Below are 15617 nucleotides of genomic sequence, written 5' to 3' on the forward strand. Positions count from 1 at the left end.
TGTAGCCCTACACTGTGGCCTGGATTATGGCTTGGATGTATTGCTGTAACTGATTGCAGCAACCAATTTCGAAGGAACTTTGGTTGAGTTGCTGCAGTGCATCTGTAGACGGTACACACTGTAGCCTCTATGCAGGAGGTTCTTAGTCCGACGGCAGGGGCGTCAATCTAGCCAATTGCTCTCTTGAGAAGGGATTGAGGTAGCGAGTGTTTAACAACTGCACCAGGCAACTGATGAGTATCCATCAGATTCCTGATTCGAGCCCCTTTGTAGGTGGTGCACGGTTTGAGTGGGCAGGCTATGTGGAAGGTAGACAGCATAGAAAGCAACAGTATTATTAAACTGCCTGTTGTAATCATGTTAACTTATGCTGATATTGGGGCTTTATGTAGATTTTATAAGACTTTCAAAAAAACTCGTTGAATATTCGTGTAAGCAAATTGGTGGAGCAAGAACACAAAGGCCATGGACATAAATGGTGAATGAAGTTTTAAGTGTGGATATCTATTAAAAATGCGTTTTCCCAGAATTGTGGATATGTAAAAGGAAAAACTCCGAGAAAAAGTGTTTCATGTGACAACAAATTCCTTAAAGCTGGACAAAAAAGCAGTTTAGGTTTGAAGATTACAGTGATGAATACAGATTCTGACCCCTGGTGGTTTTGGACCTCTGGGACCCCGTGTCTGTTACCCATGGAAGCAAGTGATTGTGATATGCATTCTTTACCTATTGGAAGGACATGGTTGTCTTCATCCTACATAACAATTGATACTCAGCAGGGTTTAGCCTTTACTGGGACCATGGCCTACATTTCCTCCATCGAATGATCCACTAAATAAGCATTCAAAGAATTGGACTGAAAGCTGAAAGTGTCATGGCTCTGCAGTTATATATATTTGTGTGTGACAGCCACATTCTCCTCACCATAGGCATCCATTAGAAAGGAGGGAGAAAGGAATAGAAGGATATGCTGTTCAGGTGAGATTAAATCAATAGACTGGGGGCAGGGTGCTTGTGCAGGGCCCATTACGGTGCTGTAAATTCTATTAAATATTTATTTACAGATGAGAACAAAATGTATGACTTTAAAAATAGGACTGACTCATATCTGCGCCCTGATTCAATTATCCCCCGCCCCAAACCCGCTTCACTTGAGCACCACATGATCTTTACAGCCATGGACAATGCCACAAGAGGTTGGGTAATTTATCATAAAATGTTTTCCTGTGTAGTTGACCTCAATGACTCTAATATTGAAGAATTTAGGTTTCTCCAGGATTAAGTGACGTGGGATTTTCATGTGTAACAGCCAATGAACCCGGGGACAAAGGATCACAAGGTTAGTTTGGATAAAGGCCCTCCATCAATCCATTTCATCTCATTATTTCAGAATAACAGCTTTGCTGTCTCCTGATTACAACACCGAAACAGCCAGGCACAGCCTTGTTTGGCAGCTCCAACAACCTAGCATTCTTGTAACATGGCACTGAGTGTCAGCCTAGAATATGTGTTCGAGCACAGGAGTGAGGCTTGAGTGCTCAATCTTGTGATCCGAGTGTTGAGAGTGTTGCCCACTCAGCCGAGCTGACACCCCCAGTTGACCAAAGTTCAATGCAGTGGACAACGATTTCGTCATAGGGTCAGCATATGCTGTGAGACAGCCGGTTACAAAGTACTTTACCCAAAAGTATTAATTCTGCTCAGGCCTTGGATAGGGTTCCAACAGTTGCTATATTAGTGATGGTCTATTCAAAAACCTGAGATTCCCAAACTTATGAAAATGAGTAGTTAGAGTTTTGACATGAGTCAACATCCAGAAGAGCCAGAAATATCTGCTAGCATGTAGATAAATTAAAACTTGTGTCAGAAAAGTGCCTCCTTTTTACCATCACAGCTCAGTGAGGCTCCTTGGCTGAAAGGTACAGCTTTACTTGTCAAAATGCTCTCTCTCCTCCCGAGAATCCTGACCGCACCCATGCATTTGCTCCGTTTCTGTAGAGATTTATTAAAATTGCAAATGCTTGAAATCTGAAATAAGAACAGAAAATGCGGGAAGCACTAAGGCAGTCTGCTTGCTTCTTTGGGGATGACAGACAAGTTTAATTTCAGTTATATACCCTTTGTCAGAAGGAGGTTATTCCCTCTTTCTTGGTCTGTCCTGGCTAATTGTAGTTGTTTATCTCTGTCTCCTCCATTGTGTTCACTATCTGATATCCTTACATTGGTCTCTGTGGAAATGGCCAATCTTTGTGATCACTGGGTGCACTCTGCTTTTGCTATTGTGCTGACATCAATCTCTGACCAACCCATCTGGGGATGTGAATGAGACTGAGCTACATGCCAACAGCTAGCACTATGGTTTATGATTCCTAGTGGCTGGGTCAAAAACCTGGGTGCTGCATCTCTTGCTGCTCCTTGGCATTTGGGCGGTGGATCTGCCTGTGGCAACAGCTGCAGAAATTGGCTTGGGCAGCTTGTTTTAGATACTTTGAATCTTGTGTTTCTCTAAATTTATTCTATTTGTATTCAGTTTCTCTGTGTCTTTTATTTTGTATTCAGCATGTGAACTTAAACATCATACTCAAAACTTATCAAAAGGATGGTCTATATCCAGGGCTGCCCAGTACTTGGTGGGTGAAGGCAATGAATGCCTGGTGTGCTTATGGAGCCATCATCCCAGAAAGTATACAGGCTTAATCGTCCATCGCCAGGGCAGCAATTGGTGCATGACAGTTGGTCACAGTACCACTGCATTACAGAAGAAGAATGAGCCAGTGTTCCTACTACTGAACTGAACAAAAAGCAAAATATTTACTGGAAATCTGAAATAAAAACAGAAAATAGCTGTAAATGCTCAAGACAGTCAGACAGTGTCTGGGGAGGAAAAAGTTAGTCAGTCTGTTCCTCCTCGGAGCTCGGAAATATTAGAAATTTTCAACATTTTTTTAAAAAGAACACAAGGGAAAGGAACATGCACACTGGGAAAGAAATAGAGCAACTGTTAAAATGCTGGGTGGAGAACAAGAGATGGTTAAATGGTACATGATATTAGTGGGGGAAAGGGGGCATAATGAGAGAAAAAAGAGATGTACGAGGCACAGAGTATAGGAAAAGAGTTTCCAAGGAAAGGGAAGCATGAAAAATCAACACGATGGAACAGTGGTGTAGGTTGGCACTGGGATTGGACAGGATAGGACTGTGCTGTGGTGTGCGTGGATTCTGGGTGAGGACAGGATTGGGATCAGATTCTGCTGGTATGCATCTGTTACCGTCCAGCTTCTTGAGGTGTGAAGTGAGGAAGTGAAGCTATTTGAATTACTGTGGGAATGAGTGTGCTCTGTCACATGGCTGCAACATTGCTAGTGATTGGGAGCAAGCAGTAGACATTACTTAGAATTTACAGAAAAAACAGGCCATTTGACCCAACTGGTATGTTGTGCTTGTATATATGCTCCACATCAGCCTCCTCCTGCTCTACTTCGTCTAGCCCTATCTACATATCTTACTATTCTGTTCACCCTCCTGCTTATCTAGCTTCACCTTAAATGCATTTGTGCTAATTGTCTCACTATTCCACGTGGCAGCAAATTCCACCTTCTAACCGCTCTCTGAGAAAAGAAGCTTCTCTTGGAGTCCTTATTGGTTTTATTAGTGGCTATCTTATATTTATGGCCTCTAGTTTTGGACTCCCCTACATCAGTTCTAAAATTGATGCTGCAGCTACCAGTCCTGTCTAGTCTTTCGGACTGTAATTACATCGAATTCCTTTCTGTCTCCCTGGGAGATAAAGGCCTGCTCAGGTCGTGAAAAAGAACCAGACCGATCCACAGCGGACCCGAGCCCAACCCCACTCGGTCCGACCCCACCATCCCTTTACTTACCTTCCGACTAGGAAGCTCCACGAAGCTGCAGCGCATGCGTGATGGCATCATAGTGACATCACTCGCTCACTGCACAGACTCCGTTTCGTCCCGGACTCCCAGCTCAGCTAAGTTTTTATTTTTAACACTTACCGGCAGAGCACTTACCGTGTGTGTCCAGCCTGACCTGACCCCACTCGACCTGGACTCGACCCGACCCAAGTCCGAAAGCCGGACCCGGAAGAGGGGCCTGACCCGACCTGTGCCCGAGACCTGTCGTCAGGTCCCGTCGGGCTCGGGTCGGGTAGCAGGCCTTTACTGGGAGAATGCTGTTATAGTCTCAAATTTGGAGGACTATCATTGTCACAGGGTATGTTTGACTTTTCAGAGATTCACCTTGTGACCATTTAGCAACATATTAGCATTGTGTGTTTAAAAACATTACATTTCTACCCAATGATTTGCATTACTATAATCACTCTGAATAGAAAAAAGTACTTCTCTCTTTATCAGGGAGTCAGTAAGCAGAACAGTGGGGGGTAGCTTTGGTTCACTAACAAAGTGCGGGTAAAGACACGATGGGTTGAATGGCATCTTGTGCTACAAATTAATGAGTTAACGGCGCAAATAGAGACGAATGGATATGATTTAGTGGTGATTACTGAGAAGTGGTTGCAGGGAAACCAGGTTTGGGAATTGAATATCCAAGGGTACTCCATATTTCGGAAGGATAGGCAGGAAGGAAAAGGAGATAGTGTAGCTTTGTTAGTAAAGGAAGAGATCGGTGCTATAGTGTGAAATGATATAGGCACTGGAGATCAAGATGTTGAATCAGTCTGGGTAGAAATAACTAACAAGGGAAAGAAGACCGTGGTGGGAGTAATCTATAGGTCCCCAAACATTAGTTCCGCAGTATAAACCAGGAAATACTGGGGGCTTGTAAGAAAGGTACGGCAATAATCCTGGGTGATTTTAATATGCATATAGACTGGATTAATCAAATTGGCAAGGGTAGCCTCGAGGGAGAGTTCATTGAATGTATTAGAGATTGTTTTTTGGAGCAATATGTTGTGGAACCAACCAGGGCGCAGACCATTCTAGATTTGGTATTGTGTAATGAGGTGGGATTAATTGGTGATCTCAAAGTTAGGGATCCTCTGGGGAAAAGTGATCATAGCATGCTAGAATTTCAAATTCAGTTTGAGGGTGAGAAACTGGAGTCCCACAGTAGCGTTCTGGAGTTAAACAAAGGTATTTACATAGGCTTGAGGGCACATTTGGCCCTAGTGGACTGGGCAGGTAGACTAAAGGGTAGGACAGTTGACGAGCAGTGGCAGATGTTTAAGGAGATATTCAATTCCTCCCAACTAAAATATATTCCAGAGAGGAAGAAAGGTTGTAAGAGGGGGAAAAAACATCCATGGCTAAGCAAGGAAGTTAAGGGTAACATAAAGACAAAAACTAAGGCATACCATATTGCAAAGGTCAGTGGCAGGCTGGAAGATTGGGAAACTTTTAAAGATCAACAAAGGGTTACTAAAAAAAAGTAATACAAAGAGCAAAGTTAAATTATGAAAGAAAACTAGCGCAAAATATAAAAACGGATAGCAAAAGCTCTGGAAGTATATAAAAGGGAAGAGAGTAGCTAAAGTGAATGTTGGTCCCTTGGAGGATGAGACTGGGGAGTTAATTGTGAGGAACACAAATGGAGACACTAAATCAGTATTTTGCCTCAGTTTTCACGGTGGAGGACACTAGTACCATCCCAATAGTAACAAGTCATGCAGAGGTTATAGAAAGGGAGGAACTTAGAACAATCATCATCACTAGGGAAAAAGTACTGAGCGAACTATTGGGATTGAAGGCAGACAAGTCCCCAGGGCCTGATGGCCTACATCCTAGGGTCTTGAAGGAAGTGGCAGCGGAGATAGTGGATCCATTGGTTATAATATTCCAAAATTCCCTGCATGCGGGAAAGGTTCCAGTGGATTGGAAAAATACTAATGTAACACTCTTATTCAAAAAAGGAGGGAGGCAGAAAGTAGGAAAATATTGACCAGTTAATTTAACATCTGTTGTTGGGAACTTGTTAGAATCCATTATTAAGGAAGTAACAGGACATTTAGAAAGTCAAAACGCAATCCATCAGAGTCAGCATGGTTTTATGAAGGGTAAATCGTGTTTGACTAATTTGCTAGAGTTCTTTGAAGATGTAGCAAGTAAAGTGGATAATGGGGATGTAGTATATCTGGACTTCCAGAAGGCATTTGATAAGGTGCTGCACAAAAGGTTAATACACAAGGTAAGATCACATGGGGCTAGGGGCAATTTATTAGCTTGGATAGAGGATTGGCTAACCAACAGAAAACAGTGTCGAGATAAATGGGTCCTTTACTGGTTGGCACGATGTAACTAGTGGGGTGCCACAGGGTTCAGTCCTCTGGCCCCAGCTATTTACAATCTATATTAATGACTTGGATGCAGGGATAGAAGATACTATAGCCAAATTTGCAGATGACGCTAAAATAGGTGGGTTAGTAAGTTGCAATAAAGAAAAAAGAAATTTACATATGGATAGGTTAGGTGAATAGGTCAAAATTTGGCAGATGGAGTTTAACGTGGATAAGTGTGAGGTTATCCATTTTGGTCGAAAGAATAGAAAAGCAAATTATTATCTAAATGGAGAGAAACTTCATAGTGCTTCAGTGCAGAGGGATCTGGGTGTCCTCCTGCATGAATTGCAGAAAACTAGTATGCAGGTGCAGCAGGTAATACGGAAGGCAAATGGAATTTTGGCATTTATTGCTCAAGGAATAGAATATAAAAGTAGGGAAGTGTTGCTGCAACTGTACAAGGCATTAGTGAGACCGCACCTGGAGTATTGCGTACAGTTTTGGTCCCCTTACTTGAGGAGGGATGTAGTTGCATTGGAGGCAGTTCAGAGGCGGTTCACTAGTTTGATTCCAGAGATGAGGGGTTTGTCTTATGAAGAGAGATTGAGCAGTTTAGGCCTTTACTCTCGAGTTTAGAAGAATGAGAGGAGATCGAATTGAGGTACATAAGATTAAGGGAATTGATAGAGAGGATGTTTCCTCTGGTGGGGCAATCTAGAACGAGAGGTCATAGTTTTAGGATAAGGGGTAGTAGATTTAAAACAGAGATGAGGAGAAATTACTTCTCTCACGGGTCATGAGTCTGTGAAATTCACTACCCCAGAGTGCGGTGGATGCCGGGACATTGAGTAAATTTAAGGAGAAGATAGACAGATCTTTAGTTAGTAAAGGGTCAAAGGATTATGGAGAACGGGCAGGAAAGTGGAGTTGAGGTCGAGATGAGATCAGCCATGATCGTATTGAATGACAGAGCAGGCTTAAGGGGCTGAATTGCCTACTCCTGCTCCTAGTTCTTATGTTCTTAAATCTCTATTTGGTCACAGTGCCAGGTTTGATACACACTCTGAACAGTGTAGCATGTTTGCCCCAAGGCCCAAGTTATGTGTGAGGTGCTTTTAAAATGTAAAATCTGATGAACGGCTGCTCCAGGAAGGCACTTTGCCAATTCATGGTCTCTAGTGAAAGCTTAGGATCCAAATTATCCTGTTATGCCCGAAAACCAAAATCACTCCAAACTCAGTCATCAAGCTTCAGCATGCAGATGATGCTTGCGTGTGTGCTGACTCTGAAACTGAGCTCCAGATCATTGTCGACTCCTTCTCCGAAGCATATGAGAAAATGGGTCTTTCACTAAGCACCCAGAAAATAAAGTTCCTATTCCAACCAGCTCCCACAGCACAACACCTCCCCCCATCAATCAAGATCAATGGCGAGATCCTGGAAAACGTGGACCATTTTCCGCATCTTGGGAACCTCCTCTCAGCGAAGGCAGACCTAGATGACGAAGTTCATCATCGCCTCCAATGTGCCAGGTCAGCCTTGGGCTGACTGAGGAAGAGAGTATTTGAGGATCAGGATCTCAAACTCAAGACTAAGATCATGGTTTACTGGGCAGCAGTGATCCCTGTGCTCCTATATGCTTTGGAGACTTGGATGACCTATAGCTGGCACCTCAAAGCACTGGAGAAATACTACCAGAGCTACCTCTGCAAGATCCTCCATATCCAGTGGCAAGAAAGGTGGTCCAACAGCAGTGTCCTCTCCCAGCCAACCTGCCCAGCATTGGAGCACTAATTGCCCAAAACCAGCTCCGCTGGGCGGGACATGTTGTTCGCATGTCTGACACCAGACTCCCAAAGCAGCTGTTCTACTTTGAAATTGGTCACAGCAGGAGATTCCCAGGAGGACAGCGGAAACGCGTTAGAGATATCCTCAAAGCAGCCCTGAAGCGATCAGACACCCCCGTCATCTTATGGGAGTCCCTGGCTCATGACCGTCCTAGTTGAAAAAGCTTATTCAGGAAGGCATCGTACACCTCCAGGGACTTCATCGGGAACATGCGAAGGTGAAGTCAAGGCATCGGAGGGAGCACACAAACCTCCAGACTACTCATCTACCTGACTACTTAAGCACCACCTGCCCTTCATGGCACAGCCTGCAGATCACACATTGGACTTACCAGTCATCTTAGAACCCATCGAACTGGAGTGGAAGAAAGTCATTCTCGATCCTGAGGGACTGCCTAAGAGAAGCCTGAATATTTCAATGAGCTAGTGCTAAGAGTTTCTACGGGCTTGTCTTGTAGACCTGATTGCGCTGAGTTTTGTTACTTCCTGGCCTTGTCCCTCCCAAGCTCTACAATCTTCAGCACTAAAACCCATTGAGAATTCTACATTCCTGCAACTGGGCCGTTGCACATTTCTACTCCCCTCGCTCTACCATTGGTGGCTGTGCCTTTACTCGCCAGGAATTACCTCCATGAAGCTCTCCCCCTACTTTGTTATTGATCTTATTCAGAAAGACACTATTAGGAATTCCATGAATCCATTCATTTTGTAGTATTCTGTGAAGAAATTTGCATTCCTCCTGCAGTCACCCAATGATCTTGTTTTGTTGTGTGCTGACATTAAGAATAGACCACATCCTAATTTGCTGAGGGAAGATAAGGTGGAGGTAGAATATCTTCAATCTTTCAATCCTCTTTGGATATGTGAGTGGTGCCAGAGGACTGGAGGACTGCAAATATTGCACCCCTGTACAAAAAAAGGGGAGAGAGATAAATCTGGTAACTGCAGGGCAATCAGTTCAACATCAGTGATGGGAAAACTACTAGAGACCATTGTCAAGAATAAAAATAATTCTCATTTGGAGAAGCATGCTTTATTAAAGGACAGCGAGCAACGATTTGTTAAAAGTAAATTGTGTCTGACTAATCTGAATTCTTTGGAGTAACAGAGGATTGATGAAGATAGTGCAGTAGGTGTTATACATTTGGAATTTCAAAAGGCATTTGATGAAGTATCTCATAACAGACTTGTTCGGAAACTAGAAACACGTGGAATTAAAGGGATGGTGGTAAGTTGGGTATGTAATTGCCTAAAAAATAGGAAGCAGAGAGTCATGGTGGTTTCTTTTTCCTGACTGGAGGGAAGTATACAGTGGGGTCCACAGGGGTCAGTATTTGGACCATTGCTTTTCTTGTTTTATATAAGTGACCTTTAGAAGTTTGAGGATAGTACAAAACTTGGCGACGTAGTATATAGTGAGCAGGATAGTTGCTGACTTCAAGAGGGCATAGACAGACTGTTGAAATGGGCAGACATATGGCAGATGCAACTTAATGCAGATGAGTGTGAAGTGATGCACTTTGGGAGGAACAACATGGAGAGAATAGTCTTAATGGTACTATTTTGAGGGTGCAAAAACAGAGGACCCAGAGGGTGCAAATTCACAAATCCTTGAAGGTGGCAAGATAATTTGAAATGGTGGTTAAGAAAGCATATGGAGTACTTGGCTTTGTAAATAGGCAATATTGAAAACCGAAACAAGGAAGTCATGTTAAACCTTTACAAATCATTGCTTAGGCCTCAGGTGGAATATTCTGTACAATTCTGGGCACCACACTTTAAGAAGGCCTTTCGAGAGGGTACAGAGGGGACTTATCTGGGTGATAGCAGGGATGAGGGAGTTCAGTTCTGTGGAGAGATTGGCGAAGCTGGGATTGTTCTCCTTGGAACAGAGAAGGCTAAGGGGGGACCTAATAATGGTATTCAAAATTATGAGGGGTTTCAATAGCACAAGCATGGGGAAACCATTACCTCTGGCAAGTGGGTCAGCAACCAGAGACCATAGATTTAAAATAATTGGCAAAGACTTAGAAGGAAAATGGGAAATTATTCCACACAAAGGATTGTTAAAATCTGGGGTGCAATATCTGAAAGTGTGGTGGAAATAGATGCTGTAGGAATTTTTAAAAGGCAATTGTTTGAAGAGGGCTAATTCGCAGGGGTATGGAGAAAGAGTTGGAGTATTGGACAGTAAAGCCTGGCTACCCGACTAGGCCCGACTACATGTGTATAGTTCGGGTCGGGTGGAAATTCCGAGTCCAGCATTCGGGTTTGGGTCCGGTTGGGCTGAATACTGCTTCTGGGAAGTCACGGGATCAGGTTTACCCATGATTCCTCACAACTCCAGCTGCAGGAATAGCTTGCGGCCGGAATGGAAGAAGGAGATTCGTGTCGGGTTGGGCGCGGAAACAATTAAAGGGCTTGGTTTGGGTTGGCTGTAGTCGAGTCGGGCCCGGGTTGTGTTTTACTTTTATACTTGAGTTAGGCTTCATTGGACAGCTCTTTCAAAGAGCCTGCATAGACGAAGCTGCTGATAATGGCCTCCTTCTGTGCTATAAGATTCTATATTTCCATGATCCAGGCAGATACTGTGACTGCAGCTGTTATGGTTGCAATAAGGAGTACTGATTGGGCAGCTCCAAACTATTGTGCCATGAATGAGTGGCTGTTAGGAACAGGAGGAGGCCATTCATCAGCTGCTCCACCATTCAATAGATCATGGCTAATCTGTGCCTCAACTCAATTTACCTGCCTTAGTTCTATATCCCTTAAGCGCTGAATCTATCATCCTCAGTCTGGAAAATTCTAATTGATCCTCAGCATCCACAGTATTTTGCAATGGGGGAGGGAGAAATTCCAGATTTCTACTCACCTTTGTGTGAAAAGTTACTTCCTGATTTCACTCCTGAATAGTCTAGCTCTTATTAAGATTGTGTCCTGTCGTTAATTGATTCCTCCACCAGAGGAAATAGAGCAGATACAGAGAGACTATCGAATTCTTTTAACATTTTAAACACCTCGATCTGATCACCCCTCGATCCTCTATAGTGCAGGGAAATTAAATCTAGTCTATGCAACCTGTCCTCAAAATTTAACCCTTTAAGCCCTAGTATGATTCTGTGCTGCACCCCCTCCAAGACCAGTATCTCCTTCCTTAGGTGCAGTGTCCATAGCACTCCAGATGCACTCTATAGCCAGAGCTTTTATACAACTAAGCATAACCTCCCAGCCTCCTTGAGATAAAGACCAACATTCCATTCATCATTTTAATTTCATTTTGTACCTGTCTACTAACTTTTAATGATTTCTGCACTTGGACTCCCAAATCTCTTTGCTGCTGTACAGTTCCTAGTTTCTTACTATTTTGAAAACGGTCAGATTTATCTTTCAGTCCAAAATGGATGGCCTCACATTTGCCCACATTGAACTCCATCTGCCATCGTTTTGCCCACTCACTTAATTTGTCTATAACAGATTGTAGCTCCCTGTCCCCATCTGTACTAATTACTAGCCCACCCAACTTAGTGTCATCTGCAAACTTGGATATACAACTTCTGTTCCTTCATCAAAGTCGTTCATCGATATGGTGAAAAGCTGAGGCCCCAGAACAAAACCCTGGGGAAAACCACTTATCACATCCTGATAATCTGAGCACATATCTTTTATCCCCATTGTCTTGACTTCTCCCTTTCAATCTATTTCCACCCCAAGTCAAATGGCTACTTGCACTTGGAGTATTGAGATTCTAGAGAGAGTACAGAATAGGACACTTAAACTTTACTCTAATGGTTACATGGTCGGGTTTACAGAATTCAGGTCATTTACTTAAAAGAAATGTTGGTCATGGAATGAGATTTGATGTTTTTAAAATTGTGAATTGTTTGGGTGTAGTATTTTTGGATTATTATTGAAATGTATGGTGATAGTTACTGTTAACATTGGCAAAGTGTTACGTTAGCTGCCAGAAACTCTTTTTTTCCCGTGGGTTTACTGGCCTCGACCAGGTTGCCAGCGGATCTAATAAATATTGAAAATACTGCAATCCTTTTCAGCTTAGACTTTAGGAGATCCTGAGGGAGGACAGACATTAGGACGTGGAAGGTAGTCGTAATCTGGATGACCATAATATTCAGTTTGCTTGCCTTATGCAATCTGCAGGGAAGTTCCATCAGATTTTCCTGAAACTGGTCACAATTCTTTTTCCTTTTTTTTTCCTCCTCCCTCCCTTTCCAGGAGTAACATTACAAACAATTGGTCTTCTCGTGTGGAATATGTTGCCATAAATGATTATTGAAGCCATATTAATTAAGTAGTAATGAAAAAAGAAAATGCTGGAAATACTCAGCTGGTCCGATTAAATGGTCACAGACCTGAAATATTAACTGTATTTCTCTCTCCACAGATGCTGCCAAACCTGCTGAGCATTTCCAGCACTTTCTGTTTTTATTTCAGATTTCCTGCATTCACAGTATTTTGCTTTTTTATTTAAGTAGCAATTGGATAAACACTGGAAGAAATATGTTAAGGGAATATGTATAGGGAAAGAACAGGGAAAATAAGATGGCTCCAATGTCAGGGATAGCAAGCGCATGATGGGCTGAGTGGTCTTCTAAACTAAAATTCCTATGATTCAATCATCAGTTCTACATGGGGAGAAATACTCATACTGAATTGCCACATCGATATACATGTGCTCATTCTGAAACTAAGATTCCAGCTTGTATTGGTGATCTTTCAACTTGCAGATTTACAGAATGGAAAATCAATGACAAATGGAGTTACAAATGGAATCCATCTCCACAGTAATGGCTTCAGGCTGTCGGAAGCATGGCCTCAAAGCAGGTAAGATCATTCAGCTCAGATGGTAGAGTTCGACTGGATTCACACTAGTTCTAGAGACACTACATGGTTCAGAAACACTGGAATGATTGCTATATCTGGGAGGTGTTGGGTCCAGGACCATTGGAGCAATCCAGGGATTAGACAGCACTGGCAATATAATCTAACAGTCTGTGAAAAGAGAGACTTGCATTTATGCAGTGCCTTTCACTACCTCAGGCTGTCTTAAAGCACTTTACAGTCAATGATGTACTTTTAAAGTGTATTCACTATTGTAAAATAGGAAATGCGGAAGTCAGTTTTGCACAGGCCAAGCTCCCACAAACAGTAATATGATGACCAGTTAATTTTTTTTTAAGTGATGTTGATTGACGGATAAATATTGACCAGGACACCAGGAATAACTCCTTTGCTGCTCTTCAAAATAATAGCATGGAATCTTTTATGTCCACCTGAGAGATCTGATTTCTTTACTTAGGTTCTGCCTAGGTTTAACATGTCATCCAAAAGGCGGGACCTCCAACATTGAAGCTCTCGCTCAATACTGCATTGGAGTGTCAGCCTCGATCTTTGTGCTCAAGTCTCTGGAATGGTACTTAAACCCACACCCTTCTGACTCAGAGACACAAGTGCTATCAACCGAACCACGGCTGACACAAGGGACCCCAAGATCGCCACCTCCATACCACCCCCAACAGTACCCCACTCCCTCCCGCCAACGCGCTTCTCTTCACCACTACCTGCTCAGCTCTCTCTCCCGCGCTCTCTCTCTCCCGCGCTCTCTCTCTCCCGCGCACTCTCTCTCCCGCGCTCTCTCTCTCCCGCGCTCTCTCTCTCCCGCGCTCTCTCTCTCCCGCGCTCTCTCTCTCCCGCGCTCTCTCTCTCCCGCGCTCTCTCTCTCCCGCGCTCTCTCTCTCCCGCGCTCTCTCTCTCCCGCGCTCTCTCTCTCCCGCGCTCTCTCTCTCCCGCGCTCTCTCTCTCCCCCGCTCTCTCTCTCCCGCGCTCTCTCTCTCCCCCGCTCTCTCTCTCCCCCGCTCGCTCTCTCCCCCGCTCGCTCTCTCCCCCGCTCGCTCTCTCCCCCGCTCGCTCTCTCCCCCGCTCGCTCTCTCCCCCGCTCGCTCTCTCCCCCGCTCGCTCTCTCCCCCGCTCGCTCTCTCCCCCGCTCGCTCTCTCCCCCGCTCGCTCTCTCCCCCGCTCGCTCTCTCCCCCGCTCGCTCTCTCCCCCGCTCGCTCTCTCCCCCGCTCGCTCTCTCCCCCGCTCGCTCTCTCCCCCGCTCGCTCTCTCCCCCGCTCGCTCTCTCCCCCGCTCGCTCTCTCCCCCGCTCGCTCTCTCCCCCGCTCGCTCTCTCCCCCGCTCGCTCTCTCCCCCGCTCGCTCTCTCCCCCGCTCGCTCTCTCCCCCGCTCGCTCTCTCCCCCGCTCGCTCTCTCCCCCGCTCGCTCTCTCCCCCGCTCGCTCTCTCCCCCGCTCGCTCTCTCCCCCGCTCGCTCTCTCCCCCGCTCGCTCTCTCCCCCGCTCGCTCTCTCCCCCGCTCGCTCTCTCCCCCGCTCGCTCTCTCCCCCGCTCGCTCTCTCCCCCGCTCGCTCTCTCCCCCGCTCGCTCTCTCCCCCGCTCGCTCTCTCCCCCGCTCGCTCTCTCCCCCGCTCGCTCTCTCCCCCGCTCGCTCTCTCCCCCGCTCGCTCTCTCCCCCGCTCGCTCTCTCCCCCGCTCGCTCTCTCCCCCGCTCGCTCTCTCCCCCGCTCGCTCTCTCCCCCGCTCGCTCTCTCCCCCGCTCGCTCTCTCCCCCGCTCGCTCTCTCCCCCGCTCGCTCTCTCCCCCGCTCGCTCTCTCCCCCGCTCGCTCTCTCCCCCGCTCGCTCTCTCCCCCGCTCGCTCTCTCCCCCGCTCGCTCTCTCCCCCGCTCGCTCTCTCCCCCGCTCGCTCTCTCCCCCGCTCGCTCTCTCCCCCGCTCGCTCTCTCCCCCGCTCGCTCTCTCCCCCGCTCGCTCTCTCCCCCGCTCGCTCTCTCCCCCGCTCGCTCTCTCCCCCGCTCGCTCTCTCCCCCGCTCGCTCTCTCCCCCGCTCGCTCTCTCCCCCGCTCGCTCTCTCCCCCGCTCGCTCTCTCCCCCGCTCGCTCTCTCCCCCGCTCGCTCTCTCCCCCGCTCGCTCTCTCCCCCGCTCGCTCTCTCCCCCGCTCGCTCTCTCCCCCGCTCGCTCTCTCCCCCGCTCGCTCTCTCCCCCGCTCGCTCTCTCCCCCGCTCGCTCTCTCCCCCGCTCGCTCTCTCCCCCGCTCGCTCTCTCCCCCGCTCGCTCTCTCCCCCGCTCGCTCTCTCCCCCGCTCGCTCTCTCCCCCGCTCGCTCTCTCCCCCGCTCGCTCTCTCCCCCGCTCGCTCTCTCCCCCGCTCGCTCTCTCCCCCGCTCGCTCTCTCCCCCGCTCGCTCTCTCCCCCGCTCGCTCTCTCCCCCGCTCGCTCTCTCCCCCGCTCGCTCTCTCCCCCGCTCGCTCTCTCCCCCGCTCGCTCTCTCCCCCGCTCGCGCTCTCCCCCGCTCGCTCTCTCCCCCGCTCGCTCTCTCCCCCGCTCGCTCTCTCCCCCGCTCGCTCTCTCCCCCGCTCGCTCTCTCCCCCGCTCGCTCTCTCCCCCGCTCGCTCTCTCCCCCGCTCGCTCTCTCCCCCGCTCGCTCTCTCCCCCGCTCGCTCTCTCC

General features: G+C 46.8%; 1 protein-coding gene across 1 annotated transcript in view; it reads left to right on the forward strand.

Moving 5' to 3' along the window:
- Positions 1–15617, forward strand: part of wdtc1 (WD and tetratricopeptide repeats 1) — a 52487-nt gene that overhangs the window by 12990 nt on the left and 23880 nt on the right. Inside the window, exon 11 of the mRNA XM_068011412.1 lies at positions 12846–12942. Within this exon, the coding sequence (XP_067867513.1) occupies positions 12846–12942 (97 nt within the window). The remainder of the gene's footprint in view (positions 1–12845; positions 12943–15617) is intronic.

Source organism: Heterodontus francisci, chromosome 31, assembly GCF_036365525.1.
Source record: "Heterodontus francisci isolate sHetFra1 chromosome 31, sHetFra1.hap1, whole genome shotgun sequence".
Taxonomy (NCBI): domain Eukaryota; kingdom Metazoa; phylum Chordata; class Chondrichthyes; order Heterodontiformes; family Heterodontidae; genus Heterodontus; species Heterodontus francisci.